At 46.5% G+C, this 26698-nt stretch overlaps 1 protein-coding gene and 1 pseudogene across 3 annotated transcripts in view; both read left to right on the top strand.

Moving 5' to 3' along the window:
* Positions 1 to 23848, top strand: part of XPO6 (exportin 6) — a 129920-nt gene extending 106072 nt beyond the window's left edge. For all 3 annotated transcript variants that reach the window (XM_070413429.1, XM_070413431.1, XM_070413430.1), the window contains 10 exons: positions 2155 to 2299; positions 4311 to 4457; positions 5326 to 5515; positions 14470 to 14625; positions 15677 to 15791; positions 15954 to 16125; positions 17865 to 18026; positions 20305 to 20403; positions 20527 to 20757; positions 23150 to 23848. In XM_070413429.1, coding sequence (XP_070269530.1) covers positions 2155 to 2299; positions 4311 to 4457; positions 5326 to 5515; positions 14470 to 14625; positions 15677 to 15791; positions 15954 to 16125; positions 17865 to 18026; positions 20305 to 20403; positions 20527 to 20757; positions 23150 to 23251 — 1519 coding nt within the window. In that variant the 3' untranslated portion in view covers positions 23252 to 23848. The remainder of the gene's footprint in view (positions 1 to 2154; positions 2300 to 4310; positions 4458 to 5325; positions 5516 to 14469; positions 14626 to 15676; positions 15792 to 15953; positions 16126 to 17864; positions 18027 to 20304; positions 20404 to 20526; positions 20758 to 23149) is intronic.
* On the top strand, positions 5586 to 9717 carry LOC139008406 (EKC/KEOPS complex subunit TPRKB-like; annotated as a pseudogene).
* Positions 23849 to 26698: the final 2850 nt, after the last annotated feature.

The raw sequence follows: 26698 nt of genomic DNA, 5'->3' as shown, positions 1-26698 counted from the left end.
CTGGGGCAGGGGTCCTCAGACTTTTTAAACAGGGGGCCAGTTCAGTGTCCCTCAGACCGTTGGAGGGCTGGACTATAGTTTAAAAAAAAAACTATGGCCCTGACCGGTTTGGCTCAGTGGATAGAGCGTCGGCCTGCGGACTGAAAGGTCCTTGGTTCGATTCCGGCCAAGGGCATGTACCTTGGTTGCGGGCACATCCCCAGTAGGAGGTGTGCAAGAGGCAGCTGATCGATGTTTCTCTCTCATCGATGTTTCTAACTCTCTATCCCTCTCTCTTCCTCCCTGTGAAAAATCAATAAAATATATTTAAAAAAACAACTATGAACAAATTCCTATGCACACTGCACATATCTTATTTTGAAGTAAAAGAACAAAACGGGAAGAAATACAATATTTGTATTTGCATGTGGCCCGTGGGCCGTAGTTTGAGGACCCCTGGGCTGGGGAAAGGGACCGAGCGGTAGTCAGTGCGCCTCATAGTGACTGGTCGAGCAATTGTTCTGGTCGGTCTGCTGTTAGGGTCAATTTGCATATTACCCTTTTATTATATAGGATTATCAACAGTCAAAAACTCATGGATACAGCAATATCATGTAGTACTTTTGAAAGAGAAAATACATACACATATATATGTATATATATTCCATATTCAAATTTCCCCAGGAATGCCCTTTCCTTTTTTTATTTTTATTTAAAACCTAACTAATTATGAATCACAAATTAAATTTGTCTCTTATAATCTAGAACACTTTTCCCAATTGTGCATGTTGCAGGGAAGAGGAATGGAGAGAGGCAGGGAGAGAGGGAGAGACCTTTTGGAGATTTAGCCCTTAAAATTTATTTTTTAAAGCAAATCTTAAAAATCTGGATTTGTCCAGTTGTCTTTCCACGGTAGTATTAGATTGAGGTCAAATGTTTTTAGCAAGAATACTACATAGGTGGTGGTGTGTCCTTCCTCTTGTATCTTGTCTGGAGGTTGTTGAGGTCAATTTGCCCTGTAATTGTTGATGCTAAGTTTGATTTTAAAATGCCTTTGTCCTAGTGCTGTCCATTGAAAGATCCTAGTGGCAATGAACCCCCAGTAGCACTCTACCCCTAGTATCCAGGCTCTTGGTTTCTAAGGTACAGTCTCCACTAAAAGGAACCACAGCTCCTTGGAGAAATGTTTTGAATTTGGGGCAGGATGATCCTGGAAAATCTTACTGAGTCAGTAAGGAGGGAAGTGCTCAGTGAATGTCAGGAACATAGGAAAGGGAAACAGGGATTAGCTTGAAAGGATTCTCCCAGCTGGACTTGGTAATTTGATCATCAAGAAAGAATAAGATGATAATAGGTTATAACCTTGAATATAAGAATCCATGCATCTACAGTGATTTAAAGAAAAGATGGGGCCCAAGCCAGTTTGGCTCAGTGGATGGAGCATCAGCCTGCGAACTGAAAGGTCCCAGGTTCAATTCCAGTCAAGGGCACAGGCCTGGGTTGTGGGCTGGATCCCCAGTGGGGGACTTGCAGGAGGCAGCCAATCAATGATTCTCTTTCATCAAGGATGTTTCTATCTCTCCCTCTTCCTTCCTCTCTGAAATCAATAAAATATATATATATATATAAAGATGGGGAGGGAAAGCTCTTTTTTTCAGAAGAATGCCAGCTAATGAACAGGAAAAGAAAGATAGAATTGGAAAAATCAGAATTTGAGTTGTCCCATGGCCAGATAGAACATATAATCTGATGGAGAATCTTAGGTCAAGCTTACTTACAAAGCTCTAATACATGGTAGTTGTCTGCAGCCTGGTCTGTAGCTATGGATGTTACATTTTTACTAGTTCCCAAAGTCAGCACATTATCACTTAAGTTCTTTCGTTCTGTTTTTTATTTATCATTCTCTCAGGGATGCTCACATGTGTCACAGAAAGATTAAATAAGATCTGATAGACATTCACTAACTGCCTTTTGTATTCTGGGCATTGATGGCAAGATTTAGATGATGAGTTTTAAGTTTTAGGTTTGATATCAACAAGTAAATGATTTCCATGCGGTTGGACAGATCCTGAAACAGTAAATGCAGTGGATGGAATTTTTACTTCCTATGGAAATACTTAATGCTAATATACTTGACTTTAACCTTTAAAATCGCATCTTCTCTCCTTTTTGCAGGCATGCCCAGTCCCTGGCCGCCCTGCAGGCGTACTCTCACTGGTTAGCACAGTATTGCAGTGAAGCGCATCGGCAGAACACCCAGCAGTTTGTCACACTCATCTCCACTACCATGGATGCAGTCACACCTCTAATCAGCACCAAGGTCTGGAAACAGCGAAGGCTGCACCTGTTACCTACCTGAGTCTGTCTTGTCCATGTACCCATTTATTATCCAATCAAAATATTACAGAGCAGTAGACTCGTCATTCTTATCACTGAAATATAACTACATGCCATTTCATGTTTCTTTTTAGTTGTAAACCACTTGATGCAAATATAACTTTATATTTTTAGTTCTCTAAGTCCCACATGAACACATACTTATTGTGAAAAAGTAAAATATGGTTCAAATTTATAGATTGAAATGTGATGGTACTCTTTAATCTCTTCCTCCAAAACATTTCCCTTTCCCCAGTAAGCACTGTCCATGGTTGTGTATCCTTCAGAGATGTTTCTTTTTACATACACAAGTGAAAGTCTGTATTTAGCTGGAGATACAGCTGCTTTTGCTTAACAGTATGCTTCGGAGACTTTTACATGTATAAAGCAGCTTCAGCTTTTCAAACTGCCCCGTGTTTTGTAGTGGGGATAGATTATAATTTCCTTATTGATGGAAATTATATCCTTGTAGGATCAGTTGCTGCAAGTGGAATTGCTGGGTTGAAGGTTATATTCATGTAAACTTTGATAGGTTCTAGTAAGTTGTCCTCCAACAAGACCAGGTTGCATTATTTGAGGGTATACATGCTTGTTGTTTTTTTTTATGGTTTTAGTCATACTTAGCATTCTGTACCACTATTAATAGGATAATGTATTATTTTCCATAAGTTTCTATTGTGTTTATAATTGTAATTTATAAAAAATACCCCACACAGGGTATGTTTCATAATAGCCATTGCTGGACGTTTGGCAGCTGCCATTTTCTTTTAGTTATTTATTTTTTTATTGATTTCAGAGAGGACGGGAGAGGGGAGAAAGAGCTAGAAACATCAGTGACGAAAGAAAATCATTGATTGGCTGCCTCCTGCATGCCCCCTATTGGGGATTGAGCCTGTAACCCTGGCACCACTGCTGTGCTGGCAGCCATGAGCCAGTTTCTGGCTGAGCGGCGTTTCCCCTGTGGAAGCGCACTGACCACCAGGAGGCAGCTCCTGCATTGAGCGTCTGCCCCCTGGTGGTCAGTGTGCATCATAGCGACCAGTCGTTCCGCCATTGGGGTCAATTTGCATATTACCCTTTCATTATATAGGATTTATTTCCTAAACATTCTATGTGTCCTTGACTCTTTTGTATGCGGTTTCCACCCTAGTTTTATCAGCATTAGGTCTTGTCTACAAAAAGTTTTCCTTCTTTTTTAGTTTGAAAAGTACCATTATGGTACTTGAATCAAGTTTTTGATTGGCATGTTGAGGTAAAGGAAGTAGGAGAGCCTGGCATGATAGATGGAGTGCTAAGGTGGGGGTGGAGAGAGATCTTGGCTTGGTTGGAGCAAGAGGAGTGAGATGAATAGTCTGCAGTTATTTTAATGAAATGCCAAGGAGCTTGCCATGAGATTTAAGAGTTGATAGTGAACAAGTGGTTCCCTGAGTTCAAAGATGCCGGTGACTATGAACAGGAGGAACTGGAGATGATGATCCTAGCTGGAAGGCAGGAGCTGTGGACATGGTAAAGAAGATGCCTTTTTTTTTTTTTTTAAAAAGAATGTTATTGGAATTTCTTCTTTTTTTAAAAATCTATTTTTATTGATTTTCAGAGAGGAAGGAAGAGGGAAAGAGAGATAGAAACATCAGTGACAAAAGAGAATCATTGATCAGCTGTCTCTTGCATGCCCCCTACTGGGGATTGAGCTCACAACCTGGGCATGTGCCCTTGACCAGAATCGAACCTGGACCCTTCAGTCTGCAGGTAGACACTCTATCCACTGAGCCAAACCAGCTGGGGCAAGAAGATGCCTTTGTGATGGGCATCAGCATAGGAAAGCTCCTTTGAGATAGAGCCGATGTGGTACAATTTGGCAGCCAAGAACTATATTTAGCTTGTGGCTGCCTCATCAAGGTTCTGCTAATACAATCTCAGGGGATACAGTGAGCTGCCATGTCCTCTTCCCTCTTCAGGTCCAAGACAAGCTGCTGCTATCTGCGTGCCACCTGCTGGTTTCACTGGCCACCACTGTGAGGCCCATCTTTCTGATCAGCATCCCCTCAGTGCAGAAAGTGTTCAACAGAATCACCGATGCCTCTGCTCAGCGACTTGTTGACAAGGTGAGGCCCGGGGTTACCCTGGAGTCACTGGAGTGGTGCGGCTCAGCCTCAGGGAGGCTGGGGAAGAAGAGTCTGGCCATTCTTTCTGCACCCGGAGCTTACAGGCCAGACCACCACAGACGGCTTTCTTACACGTGCGGCACGGACGCAACCTCACTGCTCTCTTGTCACGTCCTCCCCATCATGGCAGTCAGTGTGTGGATCCAGACATAAAAAAGTGCCTCCTAGGGACAGAGCTGGTGCTGCTTTTTTTTTTTTTTTAACTTATTTATTGAGATGAGGCTTATGCTGCTTTGAGAGCTAGTGATTTAGCTGGTGTTGTGAGAGCCTTTGCATTCTTTTGGTTTAAACAGTCTGTTTTTATTGTTACATGTTTGTTTTCTGAGGGTTGAGAGGCCTCAGATAAGTATATTCTCTTAAAGTCCTAGGAAGCTCAGGTTAGATGTGTAGAAACAAACAAACAAGGCTGGAGTCAGAGGGGGGTCACAGCAGTTAGGTAAGGGCACCTGGATATGAACGAATTGCTTCGGACCAGCACCCTTTTACTAGTAATAGCCTGCTCTGAGTAGCACTGCCGAGGGTGTCAGAGGCCAGCAGCAGAGAGACTGGTGAGATCCAGGGTCTGGTCCGTGATGCTTCCAGGACCACAGTAATTATTGAGCCTGGCTGGCCCTCGGCTGTGCTAGATCCAAAATTGGTGTTATTGCTTCACTTTCTTTTCCTCCCAGGGTTCCCTCAGAGTTGGACCAAAGCCCCAGGTACAGGTTATAAGAAAGGAGCCTGGAGCCTGAGCTCAGTGTGTGTAGTGGGTGCTGAAGACTGTTGTTCTTGAACTTCTCATCATGGATGCCTTTGGGGTCTCTTCTAGGCTCAGGTGTTGGTGTGCCGAGCCCTCTCCAACATCCTGCTGCTTCCATGCGCAAACCTCTCAGAGAGTGAGCAGCAGTGGCCCATGCGTTCCGTCAACCATGCCAACCTCATCTTCGCACTCTCCCGGGACTATCGCAACCTGAAACCCAGTGCTGTCACCTCTCAGAGGAAGATGCCCCTGGATGATAGTAAGTGGCCCCTGGGCAGGGACATCCCAGGGAGATCGGTAGGGCAGGCATTGTCCTTACTTTGTGGCAGATGGGATTTGCACCTGAGGCTCCTGAGTCAGACTTGGGGTATAACCCTCTGACCTGTGAATTCAGTGACATCAACTGGACCTGTTTCCTGAATGCAGGGTGCCACTTCTCTCTCTTTAAGAAAAAGAAAAAAAGTTTTTTATTGATTTCAGAGAGGAAGGGAGAGGGAGAGAGAGATAGAAACATCAATGATGAGAGAGACTCATTGATTGGCTGCCTCCTGCATGCCCCCTACTGGGAATCGAGCTGGCAACCCACAATGGGGAATTGAACCATGACCTCCTGGTTCATAGGTCCATGTTCAACCACTGAGCCACACCAGCTGGGCCCCTTCTCTTGCTGAAAATGTAAAAAATAAGGAAAATGTTTATTGAAGGGCTGTGGCTAAAAAAAAATCCTGCAGTATATTGATCCATTTCAGATAGTTGCATAAGCAAGCAGGGCAATTCACCTATACACACTGGGGGAAAGAGTTTAAGAATTACTTGAAACTGTCGTTAACCTTTCTCCAAATAAATATTTCAGAGGCTTTGAAAGAGCTTGGTATCTTCACAAATGGCACTTTTAGTTGATTGTTTATATTAAAGAGACAGAAAAATATGAATCAAGAGAACTCAATAGTTTCAGTAGAAGGTATCAGATTTCTCTGAAAAATCTTCCTGAAATAATGACTTAAAAATGCAGTCTGTTTTCACAATAAGAAAACAATGGGACATTATTGGGCAACATTATTTATAGAATGTTAACAAAAATGCTATGTGAAATGTTAGAAATGATAAACACTCATCGTTTAAAAAACATTACTTTTATAATTAGGAACACTAACATATGTTCATTGTTCAAAAATATTAGGGGGGTAGGGGGACAGTGGGGGGATAAGGACACATATGTAATACCTTAATAAAGAAAATAAAAAGAAATATTAGAAGAGTGTAAAGTAGAAAAGAAAAACTCTTAAATCTCACCAGTTTTAGTACTTTACAAAGTAACCATTTTAAATAGCTTGTTGGATGAATGGTTGATTACTGAGTGCACACTGCATAACGGCTTGCCTGCCTTAGCAATCTTCCATCAGCAAATCTCGGCTGTGCCAGCGTCGGCTGTCAGCGTCTGGTATTTGTCTGATCCTGAGTGTTTTACGTTCATTTAATTCTCATATCAGCCTTATGAGTTAGGTACTGTGAATTATCCTGATTTTATCCATGAGGAAACTTAAGATATGGGAAGGTTGAATAACTTGCTCAGGGGTAACATACAGCTACTATAGAAAGGTGCTTTATCAAGTTTAATGGTCTTCCTTTCTTACTTTATCTTACATCCTACGTCAGTCAGCATAGGCTAGGACGAGGTTACGCTATGTGTGAGAAATAATCCCCAAAGCTTAGTGGCTTACTGCAGGAAAGCACTTGTTTCATGTTAATTCCACATGTCCAGCGTGGGTCAGGGTTTGGGAAGTTTCTGCTCCTTCTAGAACGCAGGCTTATGAAGGGTCCATTTCAGTTTGTGGTTACACTGGGAAGGGCTCTTGCTTAGAAGTGACACATTTCCACTCATTTTGTTGGCCAGGACGTATGGCCATGGTTCACATAGTGGGTGGAAAGTGTGATGCCACCATGTGCTGGAAATATTTGCTGAATAGGTTTAATGATTTCCACAAAGAGCATAATTAAAAACATAGTTAGCATTTGTGGAGTGTGTCCTGTGTGCCAGGTGTGGGCTGAGAACTTCATATACATTATTTCATTTAGTCTTCCCTTATAGTCCTGTGGGTATATCGCTCATTATCCTCATTCTCCAAGTGACCAAATGAAGGCCTGGAAAGGTTTTTCTAACTCAACTTTATACTTTGAACATTTTTCTAACCTACAGGACAGTTGAAAAAATAAGAAAATGAACAATTGTGTATCTTTCATTGGGATTCACCAATTGTTAATGCTTTGCCACATTTGTGTTCTTCTCCACTCACACATACCTTTTCTTTTTTAACTGAGCTGTTTACAGTAAGTTGCAGACATTGGCACTTTATTCCTGAATATTTAAACTTTATTTTTGAGAACAAGATATTCTCATATATAACCAAAACACCATAACACAACCAAGCTGTGTAACATTGTTATAATAATGTCACCTATATTATAGATGTGTCCACATTTTCCCTAGTCATTACCAAAATATCCTGTGTTGCTTTTTAAAAATCCAGGATCCAACCAAGGATCATGTGTTGTATTTGGTTTCCACACCTCTTTAGTCTATTTTAATATAGAAAAGCATTCCTGTTTTTTCTTTTTCATGACATTGACATGTTTGAAGAGTCCAGGCCTGTTGTTTTGGTGAAATATGCTATAATCTTGTTCTGATTGCTTCCAGCAGTTTTTGGCAGAAACACTACAGTGATACCTACTTCCTATTGCATTGCTTCAGGCCAAGCATGTCAAACTCAAAGGCTAACACGGGCCAGAAGAACAAGGTTTAAGTTTATGTGGGCTGCAAGAAACCCCAAAGCTTTGATTTTCATAGAAACATAGGCTTATTTCGATAGAGACATGCTAAATACAAAGGGCTGAAATAAATGAGTCATCGTTAACATAAAATAATAGAACATTTTAATAAAATGCACAAATTAATAAGCTAACGCAAATAATCCTATTTTTCTTGTTCTCCGAAAGCAAAATATTTCCTGTTGCGCACACCAAACAAGTCAGTCCAAGACTAATGATGTGGCAGTTGGCTGCTAAAATATTCGCTGCAGGTATTAGTGGAGAGAAATGGTGCGCCTGCCCATAAGGCGCGTAAGGGAAATGAATGCAACATGATTATAGTAATCAGTCATTAGTGAACGTTGTAGTTCGTTATTAATAATTATGTATAACAGGATATTGTAAAAATTAAGTTACGAAATTTTTATTAAAACGTTTCTTACATACCATTATATTGGCTGGGCCGCAAAAATATTCCTTGTGGGCCGCATGCTGCCTGCAGCAAGTTGGACATGCTTGCTTCAGGCACTGCCTGCCAGTCTGCTGTAAAAGTGCCCCCCTGCCCCACATGGCAAGTGTAGGTTACTCAGGGTCAAAGAGAAGGAGTTGGGGGGCAGAAGTCAGATGGGTCTGCGTGGCCCCAGACCCTTGCTCTTTACCACATTGCCCTCTCTTCTAGAAAGGATTGTTTTTAATCGCTTTATAATATCATAGCCTATGAAGTTCCACAAGTTGCATACCTATTCTATTACAATATGATGCTTTCAGTTTTTTCCTTGCACATTTTTGGGAATAAACCTTGGTTCTTACTTCAATATCTTTATACATCAGAGAATCAGATTTGGGTTTCTTGACTCTTGGCCTTTTCTCCTAAACAGCTTTCCTTTTCCTTATGTATTCTTGGGGAAATGTCTGTCCCAGGGGCAGTTTCCTGGCTTGGTAAGGTCCCTGTGCTGTAGTGGTTATGAGTGAGTGGCTCCTTGATCAGTGCTATGGCTGTGCCTTTTGTTTGCTTTCCAACTGCCTTTACTGGGCCAGGTCATTATCTTCTGTCATGCTCAGTCCTGTGAGGGAGGTGGTATCTGTCCCCATCTTCAGATGAGGAAACCGAGACTCAGAATCTAGGAGTCATGAGTCAAACCCGATTTCATCAACCTCCAGAGCATGGACTCTTTCTGTGTACCCTTCCCTGGAAGCCTCTTCAGTCTCCAGTGGCTGGTGAGTTCGGGAGGTAGGGCGATCCAGAGAGCACGGCCAGGTGCAGGGCGGCTCTGGCAATTTAGCCTGGAGCTGTGCCAGGGTGGAGGCTGCCGAGCTCAGGCTGAGCCGAGTGGGCTTCTTGAGGAAGCAGTGTCTAGGGGATGAGCTCCCCATCAGTGCTGGGGGATGATGACAGAGTTGCTCCCCTGGGCCTTCTGATATACCAGACATGTTGCCAGGATTATCCTGAACCTTGTCTCTGATCGTCCCAGCAACCCTGCAGAGGGGGGCTGTTGGCTATCCTCAGTGTACGGACGAGGATCCTGCCTGCGTGTGTAGCCATCTACTGATCATCTGCCATTCATATCCAGGGTCCTCTGGCCCTCTCTTTCTTCTGAGCTGCTGTTTGCTGGCCACTGGCTGTTTCCCCGTGCGCTGTATGCAGTCATCCAGTGAGCTCACTCCTTAGGGTATTGTTAGAAGTATATGTTGTCAACGACATATACTGTAATACAGCATAATAATAATTATACCTATGGTCACAGGCCCATTCTTTAAGCATTTTATTTCTGAACACATCAGCAGTAGATGTTGTCACCCTCAAAAGTAAAATAGCCAATTATCGTACTAGCAGTATGGGTTTATTTGGGAATAGCAGACAATTGCAATCAGGACAAGCAAACTGTAATAGCTTGTTGGAATTTCAATCTCCAGTCACCACATACAGTTCCTTTCTCAAGATTTCTTATCCATAAACTTTCTGTAATTTTTTATATCCAATTAGGTTATGTCTTATCTTTTTTCTTTCTTATTTTGGAACATTCATTTTACTTCAGGACAAAATTACTTTTTCTTCCCCTGTTACCAAAAACTGTATCTCCATTCCTCATACCTTCTTTCATTGAAAATACACATCCTGTTTTTTCATATACAGTCATTTTCTTTCATCTTTATTATTTTCTAGTTTTATTTTTTTAAAAAACGGTTTTTTTCCCTGATAATTTCAATTTTTTTGGTTCAAATTGACCTCAATTTTAAACACTTATAAAGCTTATCTGAAGACAGAAATGATCCCCACCGTTGTGGCTCAGTGGTTGAGCATTGACCTATGAACCAGGAAGGATGTCATGATTTGATTTCCTGTCAGGGCACACGCCCGGGTTTTGGGCTCGATCCCCAATAAGGGTGCATGTGAGGCAGCCAATCGATGAAGTTTCTCTCATTGATGTTTCTATCTCCCTACCCCTCTCCCTTCCTCTCTCTCTAAAAATCAATAAAGACATATTTAGAAAAGAAATGATGCAAGGCAGTTGTTACAGAATAATTGCAGGCTTTAAGTGCCCATCAGTAGATGAATGGATTAGAAAACTGTGGTACATCTACACGATGGAATACTATGCTGCTGTTAAAAAGAAGGAACTCCTACCATTTGCAACATCATGGATGGAACTGGAGAGCATTATGCTAAGTGAAACAAGCCAGTCAATGAAGGAAAAATACCACATGATCTCACTCATTCATGGATAATAAAGACCATTACAAACTTTTGAACAATAATAGATACAGAGGCAGAGCTGCCTCAAACTGATTGTCAAACTGCAGTGGGAAGGCCAGAGAGAGTTGGGGGGCAGGAGGGAGGGGAGTAAGAGATCAACCGAAGGACTTGTATGCATGCATATAAGCATAACTAATGGACATAAGACACTGGGGGGTAAGGGAGGGTAGTGGTTTGTCAAGGGCGGGGGGGGGGGGGGAAAGGATACTTATGTAATACCCTTTGTAATACTTTAAGAGGAAAATAAAAAAAAAAAAAAAAAAAAAAATAATTGCAGGCTTACTCTTAGAGGATAGCATAATTGCCTTGAGTTACATTTAAGTGAATGTAAACTACATAATATAGTTAAAATCAGCCACGTGCTTTTTGGGATTATAGTATGCGATTCATTCATGTCTTTGTGAGACTGGGAATGATTAGAACAGTCAGGGGCAGTAGGATCCCAACATTACTGCTGAGGAGTATTGCTCCGTGTTGAGTAGGGACAATAAAGATTTCAAAGATGGGACAACAACTAAAGTTATGGCAGACCTATAAATATCTTGGAAGCCACCACCAGAATTTCCGGCCGTGCAAGTAATTATAAGAAATGGGGAAGTTCTTTTAAATAAAGATTACTGCCTGACTGCAAATCTAAAAAGACAAGGCAACAGAGTATGAGCCTATCAAAGAGCGATTATAGCCTGGCCTTGAGTTAGCACTGTGTGTGACAGGACAGAAAGGGTGCTTGTTCGTGTATTGGCCTTTTCAGCCGCTGCAGACACTTCGGTTTGCTCAGTTCACTGTGGTATAAGCTCAGTGGCTTTCAAACATGTGGGGTCATTTCATAGCAAGAAATACAGTGTATATTATGGCCCATAAGTAACAAATAAGTTTAATAAATGGACATGTCTTTATTTTCAGTATATGCCATGCATGCACCACCCCATTTTGCATTTTATAAAATTATTCTCTTATTTATATATAGATAATAAATCTATAATCTGTAAATTGTAGATAGAATTAAAGATATGTATTATACCTTTGTCAATATCGGCAAATGTAGATACTATGTATATTTTCTATTTAAGTAAATGTTAATCATCACTCAGCAATAATCTCTCACCACAGTTTGAAAACCAGGAAGTTGCAGTATTCTTTCTGGAGTAGGAGAAAGCTCTCATGGGAGTTCCATGGCCGCCTCTCTTCCAGAGGGCTGCCTGCTGCTTTGTCTGCATTCTCTCAGCATCGATGCTCATCGTTTGTGCAGAATTAGTGCTTAGTACTCAAGTGTTAACATTCTCTCTTTGGTTCATTTGTATTTTTAGCTCTTCGAACTTTTTAAACTATTTAGAATCTTTGCTTTTCAGTGAAATGTAGAAAGCAGGCAGTTGTGACTGTTTTTCATATATTAGCATATATTAGCATCCAATAATAAATTAACAAAGTTATAAATACATGTCAAAATTTTTGGAAATATATTTTTTCTCATAATAAACTTTTTTGGGGTAAAATTAAAATGCCAAAAGTAATTAAACTTATTTTTAGCATTTAATGTTTATCTAATTGGAAATGATTTAGATATTTAATGAATATCTGTTACTTGATTTTGACCTTATTTGCATTTATTTAAATTACTTGTTTTTAACAATTATGCTTGGATTGGACATTAAACCAGCTAACCAATATCTTATTTTCCTTGCTGACAAATTTTGTAACAGATAATATGAACTTATTTGATTTTTCAGTAAATCTAGGTAAAATGAAAGTGAATAATTTGAAACATACCTGTTTTAATTAAACCAACAACCTGGAACTAACATTAATGTCAAACATATTCCCTGAAATTCATTTGGGTTAGTTTTGATTATATTTCTGAAAGTATACTTAATTTATATAAATGCTTAATCTTTTAAAGCTCATTAAATAGATTACAAATAAGTTTTGGTAATATCATTCAGAGATAGAAAAATATTACATACACATACACACACAAAATACAGATAGACACAAACTGATTTTAAAATATTAGCCATGTCTCAGGCATAAAACTCAAAAGAATAGTTGGATCCAAATTGTGTTTCTGGCAGATGGACTAAGTTAAGATTACTTGTTCAGATAGCCAAAGTTTTATATTAAAGATTAAAAAAAAATTGCATGCTGTAAGGATCCTTTTTAAAACTGTTTTTGGGGTTACTTTGTCCCTTAAAAGCTTCTGCATACCAACCAAAGGATTCATTTCATTGTCTCTGAGAGGCTTGGAATTCTCTCTTTTAAGAGTGCCCCTTAAGGTGGACTAATTTAAAACAATTAGTAAATGGCCATTGTAATTCCAAACAGAAAGAGTACTCACCAGAAAGGGCAATGTCTTGATAAAAACAGAAAGGATAGATCCTTTATTACTATTACTTTGGTTAATTCTCATATTTTTTCCATTGATTGGTTGCCTCCCGCATGCAACCGGGATCGAACCTGCAACCGTGGAATGTGCCCTTGACCTGGAATCAAACCCGTGACCCTTCAGTGTCTATAGGCTGACACTCTTAACTCCTGACCCACACCGGCCAGGGTAATATGAAACCTTTAAATAGGTTCCAGACAAAGTCAGAGAGCTTAACCAAAGGGAGGAAGCTTGGCATCTTACAGATTTACTTCCCCAAAAGGAAAAAGTTCATGGAAATGGAGAGCACAAAAGGCTCAAGCGGATGCCTCCCACAGTTCCAGGGGTTGTTAGTTCCTCAGGGGTTTGTCTCCTTTGTATCCCACTTCTGGTACCTATAATGTCATCTCAAAAATAAACAGCCAGCTATTTTATCAGAAAAACAAGTTTATTAGGGAATAGCATGGAATTGCAATATGGAACAAGAAAAATGTAAGTTTGAACAGGCAAGTTCGAAGAGACAAAGGGTAGGACAGCTTTTAGGAGGAAACTGGGGAGGGTTGTTTTGAACTGAAATTCATTGTAGGAGAACAAGAGTTTGAAGTTGTAGCAGTTTCTCATTTGGTGCAGGTGGGGGTGAGTGCATTATTGCTGGGGCAGGCAGGGATCTTTTTCTCTTGAAAACAGATGACATTCCTAAGTGAAAAATGACCTCCCATGTCAAAATAATTCTTACCTTCTTTCTGCTGGTTATGTAGGCTGCAACTAGTGGTGCATGTGGGAAAGGTCCCCCTTCAGGGCTTCCCAGCACCTTGTAAAGTGAGGTTCCTTTACTTCATGATGCGCATGGCAGGTGCTGTGTGGATTACCAGGCGAGGGTCAGATTTGGAGTTGAAGGAGAGTGTTTGATCTGCATGTGTCTATTTTTGCCTGTGGTAATATTCTGTGACACTGGTTTTCTCACCAGTTTGTTCACCATTTTAGAGGCTTAAGTCTAAGGCGCCGAACCTGAGGCTACATTTGATCTTTTCTTCTCTGTGGACTTGTTTCTGGTGGGTAGAAGCAGAATAGAGGGAAAAACTGAGCAGGCACCTGGAGTTCTGACAGTAAGAAGGGAAAAAAAAAAAAAGGAAAGGAAGAAAAGGAGGGGGTAGGAGCCGGAGAGAGAGGAAATCAAGATGTCTGTGTCACTGTCCTCTAAATACCCTTGCAGATTTCCTCTCCTTCCCTTGTGTTTCCTCTTACTCTTGATCCTTAGACAAGTCATAACATGCAACTTAATCTTGATTTGCAGCCAAAGTGATTATCCACCAGACACTTAGTGTCTTAGAAGATATCGTGGAGAGTGTCTCCGGGGAATCCACCAAGTCCCGACAGATCTGCTACCAGTCACTGCAGGAATCCGTGCAGGTCTCCCTGGCCCTCTTTCCAGCTTATATTCACCAGTCAGGTAGGAGCTGGCCGCAGGCCGCACAAGGGCCCAAGTCCCTGCTTAGCTCTGTAGAGCACCCCCAGTCAGCAGTAGAGGCCTTGACACTGAAGGCAGAGGGCAGTGAGGTTTATGTGGGGGTCTGGGGCTCAGGCCCCAGGGAACCTTCACATGGGCCTTGCACCTGTGTCAGGTGGCACTGAGTTACTTGCCTCGTTTTTATTTTGAAGGCTTTGCCTTCTTCCAGTGTGGAACCTAAATGGCTGAGAGTACTGGGGCATTATACAGGAGAGGAAAGAGAACTTTTTTCTACAAATGCTATTTACTTACACGTATGGCAAGGTGGGTTTGAGGTGGTGCCCTGCACCCTGCTCTGCCGCTGTCACTATGGGCTCTGTCTAGCTCTGTGCAGGTATGTGAGAGCATTTACAGTGGTAGTCTTGTCAGTCTTAGGAGATATTGGGGGTTTCTGAGTCAGCAAAAATTCACTGATTGCCTCTTGTAAGCAGAGTTTGTGTGGCTGGAGCTGAAACATACTATACAAGATGGTTGTTTAGATCTGGAAGTGAAACTACATTAAATGGAAACAATGTTTTCTGACATTAATGCATTTAATGGACCAGGGCCATGCAATCCGAATACACCTACATTGTCCACTTTTAGTCACTTAACCCCTGACTTAACCCCCACTGCAGGGATTATTGGTCATAGAGGGAAACAGCTAAAGCACTTTGGTGTCGACCCGATTGAATAGTTGCATCAGTGTGTGTGCAAAACACTTCATCTGCAGTGGAAACTCTGAACTTGGCTGGGGCAGAGCGGCGAGGGAGGCTCCGTTTCCTATCTAGAGCCTCCTATCAACAGAGGCTCACTGCACCAGAGCTGTTTTCTCAGCATGTCCCTAATCATTTCCCACTTTCCGTCACCGGCTCTGATGGTGTTGGGGAAATTTCTTCAGCAGGAAGCCTTAGAGAGATGATAGAGCAGATTGCAAGAGGAAGTCTGTCAAGCCAGGGGCTTCCGTTTATCCCTGTGTGCAGGCCTCTGATCATTTGCTTTGTCCTTTGTTTAGATGTGACTGATGAGATGCTGAGCTTTTTCCTCACTTTGTTTCGAGGCCTTAGAGTACAGATGGGTGTGCCTTTCACTGAACAGATCATACAGACTTTCCTCAATATGTTTACCAGGTAACCACACACCTGTTGTCCACGCTTTTCAAATTTCAAGGAGAAGTGGTGGGGCCCAGCTATGAAGTGTGGGACTTTTCTGCTCCTCTTCTTCACTTGCCACAGTGTTGGTTTCATGCTGGTCCCATTCCTTGGCTACTGTGTGGTTTCTTTTGTCTGCAGAGAACAATTAGCCGAGAGCATCCTCCACGAAGGCAGCACTGGCTGCCGGGTGGTCGAGAAGTTCCTGAAGATCCTGCAGGTGGTGGTACAGGAACCTGGCCAGGTGTTCAAGCCCTTCCTTCCTAGCATCATCTCCCTGAGCATGGAGCAGGTGTATCCCATCATCGCTGAGGTATAAGCGGCTGGGCTTGTCCTGTCCAATTGGGGAAGTAAGGAAAATGCATTGTGTTTTAAAGTTAATTTGTTATTTTATTTTATTTTTGTAAAATAATTTTTTTCCAAGAAAGAATGCCTTTAGCTTGGTACAGTATTTTTATATTGGCTGAGTTAATTAGATCTAGTCCAGTGTAAGCAAGGTTGGTTGGTAAAGATCAGCCTCCCTGGCAAAGAGTTTATAACTTTAGGTGAATATATAGTTTCCTACAGCAAACATTGTAACAAACTAGAGGCCCAGTGCATGAAATTCCCACCACTGCCACTGTGCTCGCCATCCTGTGAGCCTGGCTTCTGGCTGAGCAGTGTTCCCCCTGTGGGAGTACACTGACCACCAAGGGGAAACTCCTGTGGTGAGCGTCTGCCCCCTGGTGGTCAGTGCGCATCATAGCGACCGGTCGTTTCGCTGTTTGGTCAATTTGCATATTAGCCTTTTATTATACAGTGGGGCCTTGACTTACGAGTTTAATTCGTTCCGAGACCGAGCTTGTTAAGGAGCTCGTTAAGGAGCTCATTAACTCAAATTACTCTATCAACTCAATGCAAAAAATCAGCCGAGAGACAGCTAGTATCTCAAAAACTTGTTAGTTGGGACACTTGTAAGTCAAGGCCCCACTGTATAGGATGTACTTTTCCTATCAAGAGCATTCATGATCTGAAGGATACAAGGCAAGTTTTCAGAATGATCCAAAGCTTTCCTTGTTATAGCAAAGCTCTCTGTTCTTCCTGGAAAACAGACAGACACAGCATGACAAGATCCAGAATAAGTAGATTAACTAAATTTTATGTAATAGTTACGTAAATAAGAGCTAACCTTTTTAAGTGCCCATATTAAGGCTTAAGTGAGTCCACTTGCTTTGCATCATTAAACACACGTGGGCCCTGTAAGGATTCCTGCCATAGAAGCTCATGCCTTCTGTCTCAATTTCATCTTAATCAGCTGAATTAAATCTATCTGGACGTTATCATTTTGAATTCTCCAGACCCATCTGGAATAATGTGACCTGTCATGCTCTCTAGTGACTTGGAGATTTTTGTTCAAATTAGAAAATATTGCTGAGCCCGCCTCCCTCTCATCTCCTCATCCCAGAATCCCAGCTGCCAATGAAAGAGTAGACAGGCCCAGAGAGCAGTCAGCCCTGCAAGCTGCTCCCCCTCCCCTGGAGGTTTTGCCTCCCCCAGGCCCTCTGCTGCTGCTTTCTGTGGCTCCTAAGTGCCCCTTAAGCCCATTTTCTATGGAGGGTAGATCTGCTTTAAGGTTTCTTACTTGTCTTTAGCTTCTGCAGTTGTATAAGATCAGCAGGTTAGTTGGATAGCGTTGTTTATCCTGGGAAAAGGAACAACTACCAAGACTCTATGACAGGTGAGATAGCTGCTTTCTGAATAGAAAAGCCATTTTCCTAGTTGTTCTTCCATTTACTAGCCTTTCCTGAGCTTGAAAAGCTGAGTGTGTCCATCAGAACAGGGCCCCTTGGCACCGACCCAGGCATTGTGTCTCAGGCGGCCCTGTCTCTGCCGAAGTACTCCTGGTTTGACCTGCTGACTCGGGGGCCTTGATAGGACAGGGGTGTGGGTGGGAAGCTGACAGCTTGCTGTTGCCAGGATCTCTGAGACCTCTCTGTTGCTCTGGACCTGGGCTGTGAGTAGCTCCTGAGCCGCAGGAGAAGAAGGTTTGAGGGTCTCTGTGTGTCTCTGCAGCGCCCCTCCCCTGACGTGAAGGCTGAGCTGTTTGAGCTCCTTTTCCGGATACTCCATCACAACTGGAGGTACTTCTTCAAGTCCACTGTCCTGGCCAGTGTCCAGAGGGGGGCTGCCGAGGAGCAGATGGAGAATGAGCCTCAGTTCAGTGCCATCATGCAGGTAACGTGGAAGAGCTGCTGAGGTTGCCCTGTGGCCCAAGAACAGACAGGCCTCGTTTGGGACACCTGGGTTCATTGCTGCCTGTCCCTTGGCTTCTCTGACACTCAGCCCCACTCCCTAACGTGGCCACTGCGACACGTACCGCCTCTGAAGCCTGTAGTGCGGTCTGAGCTCAGCTCTGCCTCTTAGTGCTGTGCACTTCATTCACTTCTCGGAACCCCAGTCTCTCCCTGTGCCGAGTGGGATGACACGGCATCAGCACCACAGGGCTCTCCTTCACTGGCAGTCGACTGAATAGGAGTCTCTGCAGGAGGGGCCCATGGTCTGCATCTGTAGAGAGAATTCTGGCCAGAACAGAACTGGGAGAGGCCCTGCCCTGTGCCTCGGTGCCCCCTCTCAGATCAAGTGTGACTGTTACAGCCTAGAGAGCGAGCTGTCAGGGGCGGACCACACCTGCTGTGAAGACGGTGGCCTCCCCTTGCCAGGGCGGCTGGCTGTCAGGTGCTCTCCTTGCTCTGCACTCAGTTGCATACATACAATTTGTGTTCAGAGTCTAGATTGAAGTGGAAGGTTTTCTTTTTGTTTTTTCAGTGCTTGCTTTTCCTCACCCTTCAGCCCCCCACCAGCACACATGCACCCGAACTCCTTGTGTGGGGGTCTCTCTGGAAAAGCACATGCCTATCCCTGGGCTTCCGGCAATCACTTTGCTGAACTTCCATCGCCAGCACCCCCCGTAGGCTTCGGTGTGGAGTACTGTTTGTCCTCTCTGCCTTCCTCTTAACCTCTGTCCTCGCTTTTTAAGTCTTCTTTGGTAGACAGTATTGGTAAAACCCACGTTGGAAAACAGTTTCCACTTCTAAAAATTAATGGAGAAATATCCTCAGGTGAGGATTAACCAAAAAATAGAAATAAAAAAGGAACATATTATTATACAAACGGCAATGTAAATACATTGATACATTATGGTAGGTGAAGAAGCTGGATTCAGAAGACTGTCTACAATTCAAGCATGTCAAACTCGTGGCCAATGGGCCAGCTGTGAGTTTGACATGCTTGATGCTTGGCATGATTGCATTCTATTACGTTCTGGAAAAGGCAGGCCTCGAGGGACAGGAAACAAGCAGTGGTTGCCTGAGGCCAGAGGGAACTTTAAGGAGCTGGAGGTGTCTGTATCTCCATTGTGATGGTGGTTAGATACTGGATGGTGTGGTCAGAATTATATAATGGTGACCCTCGGTTGGGGCGGGGGAGGGGGGGATTTACTCTGTGTTAGACTTCAGTAAACCTGACTTGAAAAATAAGTGAGTGGAAACCAGTGGGCATCATAGAGATCACTGCAGCAGGAGTTACAAGACCCTTCTTGTAGCTTAGGAGCCGGGCGTCAGAATGACAAGGCCGTCCCTGGCTTATTCTAGGAGGTGTCCTGCACATGACTGGTCTGCCTTTCGTTGGCCTGCCCCACTCTTCCCAGTCTTCATTGGCACAAGGCTCTTTGTGAGGTTTTGTTTGTTTTTTTGTGTTTTTTTTTTTTGGCGGGGGGCGGGTGTTCTAACTTTTACAGCTCAGAAATTGCAAAGCAGTTTAAAAATTTGCTATTGCTTAATTCCAAGGCAGAGGCAGCTGGTTGTGACGAGCCTCTAAGGATTTTTGGTTTATAAGACCTGGGATGCCAGGGAGAGGGCTTAAGGGAGTTTGAGTGGGTTGGCTTGAGGGGAGGCTGAGCGATTTGTCTTAGTTTTTAGCTTCTTGCTTCAAAGATAAGTCTTCCTGAAGGAGTCCAGAGGTTCATTACAAAAGATGTAGGATGAGGATGTGAGGGCGATCTGGCTGTGACATCTGTCACCCCATTGATTGCCAGGGTTGATTCAACTGACCTGGCTGGCTAGGTGGGTGTCCCCTCCTCCTTCACCGATCCCACATGCGTCCCTCCCGAAGCTGCGTGTTCAGTCAAAGAGGGCAACCTTCCCCCCAGAGGAGAGAACCGGTCTTCGGTCAAGGGTATACGAGTAGCTGCACTCCCCTGGTAGAACCTCCAAACAAGCTGTCAAAGGTGTAGAATGAGACCAAAAGAAGTCAGGCCCAGTGGGAAGGACTTAAGAGATAAGACTATGTGGGGACATTCCTGAGATCTGACCAGACAGGCTGGAAGACTGGAGATAGTAGGTCCCTACCCTGCATCGGCAGAAGGAGCCACTCTGGCATGGGGGAGGGTGCCCAGAGGGCCTGGCCTGGTGGAGTTTAATGCTGCTTGTAGAATGTGGTCTTATTTCTTGGACAGGCTTTTGGACAGTCCTTTCTCCAGCCTGACATCCACCTATTTAAACAAAACCTCTTCTACTTGGAGACACTCAACACCAAGCAGAAGCTGTACCATAAGGTAAGTGCCCATTTCTCCGAAAGGTTCCTCATCAAAGGCGCTGGGCCCTGGTCGGAGACCTGGAGAGGCCCAGGGGCCCTGCGCCTGCTTGCGGCCTGCACTCACTCTGGGCTCTGTCTGCAGAAGATCTTCCGGACCACCATGCTGTTTCAGTTTGTGAACGTGCTGCTGCAGGTCCTGGTCCACAAGTCCCACGACCTTCTGCAGGAGGAGATCGGCATCGCCATTTACAACATGGCCTCTGTGGACTTTGACGGCTTCTTTGCAGCCTTCCTCCCCGAGTTCCTGACCGGCTGTGATGGCGTGGATGCCAACCAGAAAAATGTGCTGGGGCGGAATTTCAAGATGGATCGGGTGAGGAGAGAGGCCAGGCTGAAGGGAGGGTGGTGTGGGCTCAGTGAGGGGCAGGCTGCCTTCCTGTGTGGTTTGTACCCTTATGGCTCCGAGGCAGCGCGTGCCATTCCTGATGACGCGGCGCTGTGCCCGGGTGGAGGGGTACGTGCTTTCCCCAGTGTTGGCTTCAGCAGCACTGTGTTTTCATCTCATCCGCCACTGGGCCCAGCGTTGGCCCTGGCAGCCCTGCTGCTCTGTCTCGGCTTCTTGGTACTTACTGTCCCCGTCGAGCACACCGCTGACCAGCTGCTGTTTCCTCGTGGGCTGAGAGTCACTGCGGCCGAACTTGCAGATAGGCGGGAAGATGGGCGTTCCGCAGCTGCTTCCTGGGCGGGCCCCCAGCTTAGAGATGGGACCCCGGCTCTTCCCAGACCACCCCGCCTGGCTCTGCATGGCCTGACCTGCTACCAGGTCCTGGGAGGAGCCTCACTGACAGCAAAACCCATCCCCTCCCCTCTTGCTCACCCTCTTGCCCGGGGAAGGTCTGGTGGGCTGTCCTCACCTGGTGCCCAGCGTTTCCTGTCCTGGGCCTTTTTCTGAGCACTCACTTTCACGCGCGTCCTCCCCTCCCCCGTTTTAGCTGGAAGCCTCTGCTGCTTGCCTGGTCAGCTCTCCCGGAGCTTTTCTTAAGGGATAAGTCACTTCTGCCTTTGACCAGTTCCCACTTGAAGTGGGATCTCTTCCACCCACATCCTTGGGGTTGTGACTCCTGTGCTTGCCCCTGTCTACGGGCTCCCTTCAGTCTTCAGATGGATGTGCCGCTCCTGCTGGAGCAAAACCCTGCATCCTCCTTGTTTGTCTCGGCCGTGATGTGTATCAGGACAGCTTTTCTCAGACTCGGCTCCTGTTTTCCTTGTCTTGGAGTCTTTCTTCCCTGGCACTTACCCTGTTTGCTCTTTGGCTTAGAGTTCACTTCAGCCGCTGGGTGTTTCCTTTCTTTTTCTAGAGCAGCAGTCGTCAGCCTTTCGGACCTCGTGGACCACCAGGTCCGCAGACCACCGGTTGGCGACTGCTGCTCTGGAGTCCAAATTCTAATATTTAATGATCAGTTTCTCCTGAGAGCATTGTCAGTCAACTTCTTGATTTAAAGCAGTGGGCTCCAAATGTAGCCACGCATCAAAGCTCCTGGGTACGTAAAACACAGAAATGGATTCCTGTGTCCACCAGGAAATTCAGATTGGAATTTGGAAGCTGCTGATTTAAAAGAGACCTGTTGGTATGTTTTCCTGAGGAGGACATAAAGGAATCCTTCACTCACTCACTCACTCACTCACTCACTGTCTAGTTGAAGCCAGCTCCTCGCAGGGCCTGGACAGGAGGTGGGCACGGTCTCTGCCTTCATAAGGCCCTGGTGGGAAGCCTGGCACAGCAGCGCTGTGGACCGCACTGGCTTTCTGCTGCGTGGGTGCTGTTAACCCCATCCCCAGGCGAACCCAGGCTCAGAAAGGCCAGCCCTCAGTTGGCAGGTACAGAACTTTGGAACGGGAGAGCAGGGGGCGGGCCACGCCTGGCACCCTGGCTCCGGGCCTGCGTGTGCTGTCCACAGCAGGTGGGCCAGGGCCCTGAGAGCTCAGCGGAGCGCCGCGGACCTGCCACTTGGAGCCAGGAAACAGGCCTCTGAGGCCCTTTTTGGCAGAGGCAGGCCTTGTGCTGCAGCTTGAAGAGGGGAGGGGAGCCAGGGAAAGGGCGGTGGGAGGAGGGGAGCTGGAAGTGCCTTGCTGTTCTCTGAGCCCCCGGCCAGCGGAATTTCAGGTGGAGCCGCCCACTCTGTGACAGGGAGCCATTGGTGTTACTCGCATTTGCCGTGTGGTCCGGCATCGGTATTCATGATCTAAAGATGAGGGTGCGAACCTCGGCCACCTCCTGGTGCTGCCTGGTAGGGTATGGGGTTTCAGCTGCGAGGAGCCTCTCGGTTTGCAGTCTGCGGCCCAGCAGGTGGTGGTCAGCAGGTGAGATCACGGGTCAGGTGGGTCCTGCCAGGGTGTCACCCTTAAGTGGCAGGGCCTGCCGGGAGCACTGGGAAGAGGAGTTTGCGGACATGCTGGGCAGGACGCGGTGAAGGAGAGACACACAGGCAACCCAACCAGTCCCCCTTGCCCTCCTGCCTTGTCCCTGAGGCAGGTTTCCTAACCTCTGTGCCTCAAAGCCTGGCCTTGCACACGAGGGCAGCCTCGCCATGATCTTTCTCCCCGCAGTGCCTGTGCGCTCACAGGGTGCGGAAAGGAGTGGAAGTGGCCCGTTGCGTACAATGTTTGGGAGCTCGAGCACACCCTGGGGTGGAAGTGCTGGTGGGCGGGTGGGTGACGTGGGGTGCTGGGTGCGGCCAGGCTGCAGCTGTGCCCATGCCTTCCAGGACCTGCCCTCGTTCACCCAGAATGTGCACAGGCTGGTCAACGACCTGCGATACTACAGACTCTGCAACGACAGCCTGCCCCCGGGCACTGTGAAGCTCTAGGTGGCCTGCTTCCCGGAGGGACTGCCTGCTTCCTGGAGGGCCGCCACCTGCACCACTCGCCTTTCACCACAGCTGTTCACCACAGCTGTCTCCCGGACGAGCCTCGGTCACTCCTTTGACTCTTACACCCTGAGCAGCGTGGCCTGCCCTCCGCCCTCCTCCATGCAACTCTCCTGCTGCCCACCCAGCAGAACTGGCTGCGGGGTGTGTCTTAGCACTGGTTGGAGAGCCTGGGCATCTGGGTAGGCGGAGGGCCATGTGGCTGGGCACCAGGAGATCCTGCGGGTGCTCCGTGCAGATCATGCGCCAGTCAGTCGTGAGACAGAAATGCCAAGGACCACTGGGACCGTGCCACCTTCTCACCATTCCACCTCCCTGCCCGCTCCGGCCTCGTCGGCTATGGAGAGATGTGATGTTGGAATTTTGGGCACTTCTACCAACCCCCTCCCCCCGATTGCCTTGAAGTCTCTGCTCTGTGTTAGAGATTGGCAGACTCATGAGATTTTTTTGTTCTTGTTTTCTCATCATTCCATTGTGATACTAAGAGACTAAGAAGCTTAATGAAAAAATAAAATGCTTATGTTGTTGTTATATAAATGCTGGTTAGGGGGCTTCCTTGCAGGCAGAGCCCTCCAGGGCTGGCATCCAGGTGGGGCTGCCCTGGGCAGGGGGGCAATGAGAGAGGAGGCCGGTTTGTACCGTGCAGGGGCAGAGGAGGACCATCTTGCTAGGCCTGACCACACCCCACCCTCTTCTAGATAACATCCCGCTAATCCTGGCGGGGATACAGGGTCCCCATTTCTCATATTCAAAGAGCAGGGGGACTTCATGGCACTGACAGTTAACCTAGTGGTGGAGGTGGGTGTGGAGTCTAAGGGGAGCCGTGCCCCACTCCCGCGAGAGAAGGGGTCCCTCCCAAGGGTGCCAGCCAGGCACTGCCCTCAGTGGGCTCCTGATGGGTTGTCTGAAAATAGCAGTTGGAGAGGGGCGGGGAGGGAGGGGAAGGATGTAGCTGGGCAAGGGTGGGTGTGGCTGGGCTCAGGGCTCATGGGTGTGTCTGAGGCTGGGCCTTGCTCAGCCATCCGTGAGTGGAAAGTTTCTGGGCTAACAGGTCAGCTTCTTCCGAGTCAGGTGTCATAATGGCCAGACAGCCAGGACCAGGTGGATTCTGATGGGACCACCACACCTGCAGGAAGAGGTTTGCTCACCTCTGGGCAGTGAGAGGTGTTTCCTGAAGGGAAGGGCGGCCCTTGGCTCCTATAGAACTGGGGGATGGGGGCAGAGGGTGTTGGGGGCTGATGGCTTCTACTTCTGAGGTCTTTAAGAATCACTTTGGTGATGGTGGGGTGAGGGGTGGGGCCATGGGATGGGTTTGAGAGAGAGGGGGGCAGCCCCTTTGTGTCAGTTGCAGCCTCTCACCCCGGCTAGCCCCACTTCAGAGTTGATCGAGGAGGGGATTGAAACTCTTCTCCAGGAAGGAATTAACATGAAGTTACTCTTGGGCTATAACTCCTCCTCACCTGCGTGCTGGGGAAGACAAGGAGTGCTCTCTGTGCCTGCGGTTAAGAAAGGCTAGAGTTGGATGGGGAGGGGATGGGTTTTGTTGTCTGTGGGCGCATCCTTGGACAGGACTTGGGGGTGATAGAGGAAAGGCCATGGGTAGTAAGATGGGCTGGGTTGGAGGACTTTTTGTTGTTAATCCTTACCTGAGGATGTTTTTCCATTAATTTTTAGAGAGAGTGGAAGGGAGGGGGGGAGAGTGAGAAACATTGATGTGAGAGAGACACAAAGGTTGGTTGCCTCCTGCATGGGTCCCAACCAGGGCTGGGGATTGAGCCTGCAACCAAAGTACATGCCCTTGACTGGAATCGAACCGGGAGCCTTCAGTCTGCAGGCCGACACTCTAGCCACTGAGCCAACCAGCTAGGGCTGGGTTGGAGGATTTTTGATCCAAGATGGATGGGCATGGCCCAGTGAGCTACCAGTCCTTGGAGATGTGCAAGCAGAGGCTGGTGACCTACAGAAAGGGTCTGTGTCCAGGAGGGAGGTCTGGCAGATCTCCGGCCCGATTCCCCCTGGCACTGCAGGGGCCCGGCACAAGGGCAAGCCTTAAGCGAGGGTGGAATTGGATGAGTTCTCAGGCCATTGACAGACCCAGAAATTGTCTGCATTCTGAGGAAGGGGCTAGGGAAAGGGTAATGGTGGGGTTTTCTATGAGGCGGGCTCCCATTGGCCTCAGCAATGCAGGCTGACTTACCAGCCGTTACTCTCCTGACTATAACTGTAGAAGACTGTAAACAATGCAGCAAACGAAAAAAGGCACCCAATCCCACTGCCCAGAGAAAACCACTGGTAGAAATAAAATTGAGCTCCTGTTGTTACCGTATTGTGACCATTTTCTCATGTTACTAAATGTTCTACAAAATCTGACCTTTTGTGGCAGTGTGTTCCCTCGCACGATGCACCATGTTTTGTTTACAGTCTTTCTTTTAAAAGCTGCTGCTGCGGTGAGCATCCTTGTGTACAAATCTTGGTCGTCTTCTGATGGTTTCCAGGGGTTCAATCCTTGACGGGAATTGCGGGCGCACTGCTTTTGAGGCCCGTGGTAGACATTGCGGGGCCCGGTTTAATCTGAAGATGGGCCTGTTACAGCCTTCAGAGTGTGAAATGTCTGAGCTGCAAGGCGCTCTTGAGGCAGTTGTTAAGGCAGCCCCCGGTTTTGTGGGTCCTGGGGACTTGGAGGCCCAGGGCCCCTGGCTGGTTAGTGCTGAGACCAAGCAGGCCTCCTGCCCACTCCTGGCATTATTGTCCCAGAGTGTGCTATCTGCAGGGCGTGGGACCAGGGCAGGGAAGGAGCTGGTGTTCTGGTGGATGCCCTGGGCCTTGGCAGGAACCATGATTGGTGGCGGTTCATTAACTTAACAAACATTATCTATCAAATACCTCTGTAAGGCAGGGGCTGGGCTCCATGGGAAGGACTTGGAGATGAACAAGGCAGCCTGTGCCTGCAAGGAATTCATAGACCAGTGGGGTGGGCAGACAGACGGCGGCAGAAGGCGTGCTCAGTAGCGGGATGGGGTGGGAGCCCAGGAACTGTGGGGAAGGGTTGAGAGGAACTGGCTGCTTCCTTGCAGGTAGTGGTCACCTGGGACAGGGCATGGGTGGGGAAGGGCGAAGACGGACAGGTATGGCGTTGCCGGGAGATGGTGGAAGATTGCCATGGAGCTTTGATGGGGAAATGGGCAGGGTGACTATCATTTTTTCCCCAAACCAGGATGTGTTGAGTAAAAGCAACATTACCAGCAGGGATTCTGGGATGGCAGGGATAAACCGGGACTTGATCTCCCTGCCTGGAGGAGAAGCCTGGCTTGGTGAGCTCGCCCTCACTGCAGATGAGAAGACAAGGCCGCCAGCATTTCCCCCCACTTCAGTGCAGCAGCCTGTCTC

This window comes from Myotis yumanensis, unplaced genomic scaffold (assembly GCF_028538775.1).
Source record: "Myotis yumanensis isolate MYYU_CA2020_CCGP unplaced genomic scaffold, mMyoYum1.0.hap1 SCAF_4, whole genome shotgun sequence".
NCBI classification, from domain to species: domain Eukaryota; kingdom Metazoa; phylum Chordata; class Mammalia; order Chiroptera; family Vespertilionidae; genus Myotis; species Myotis yumanensis.
Note: the sequence above shows the minus strand (reverse complement) of the source record. Positions and strands in the feature narration are given on the sequence as shown.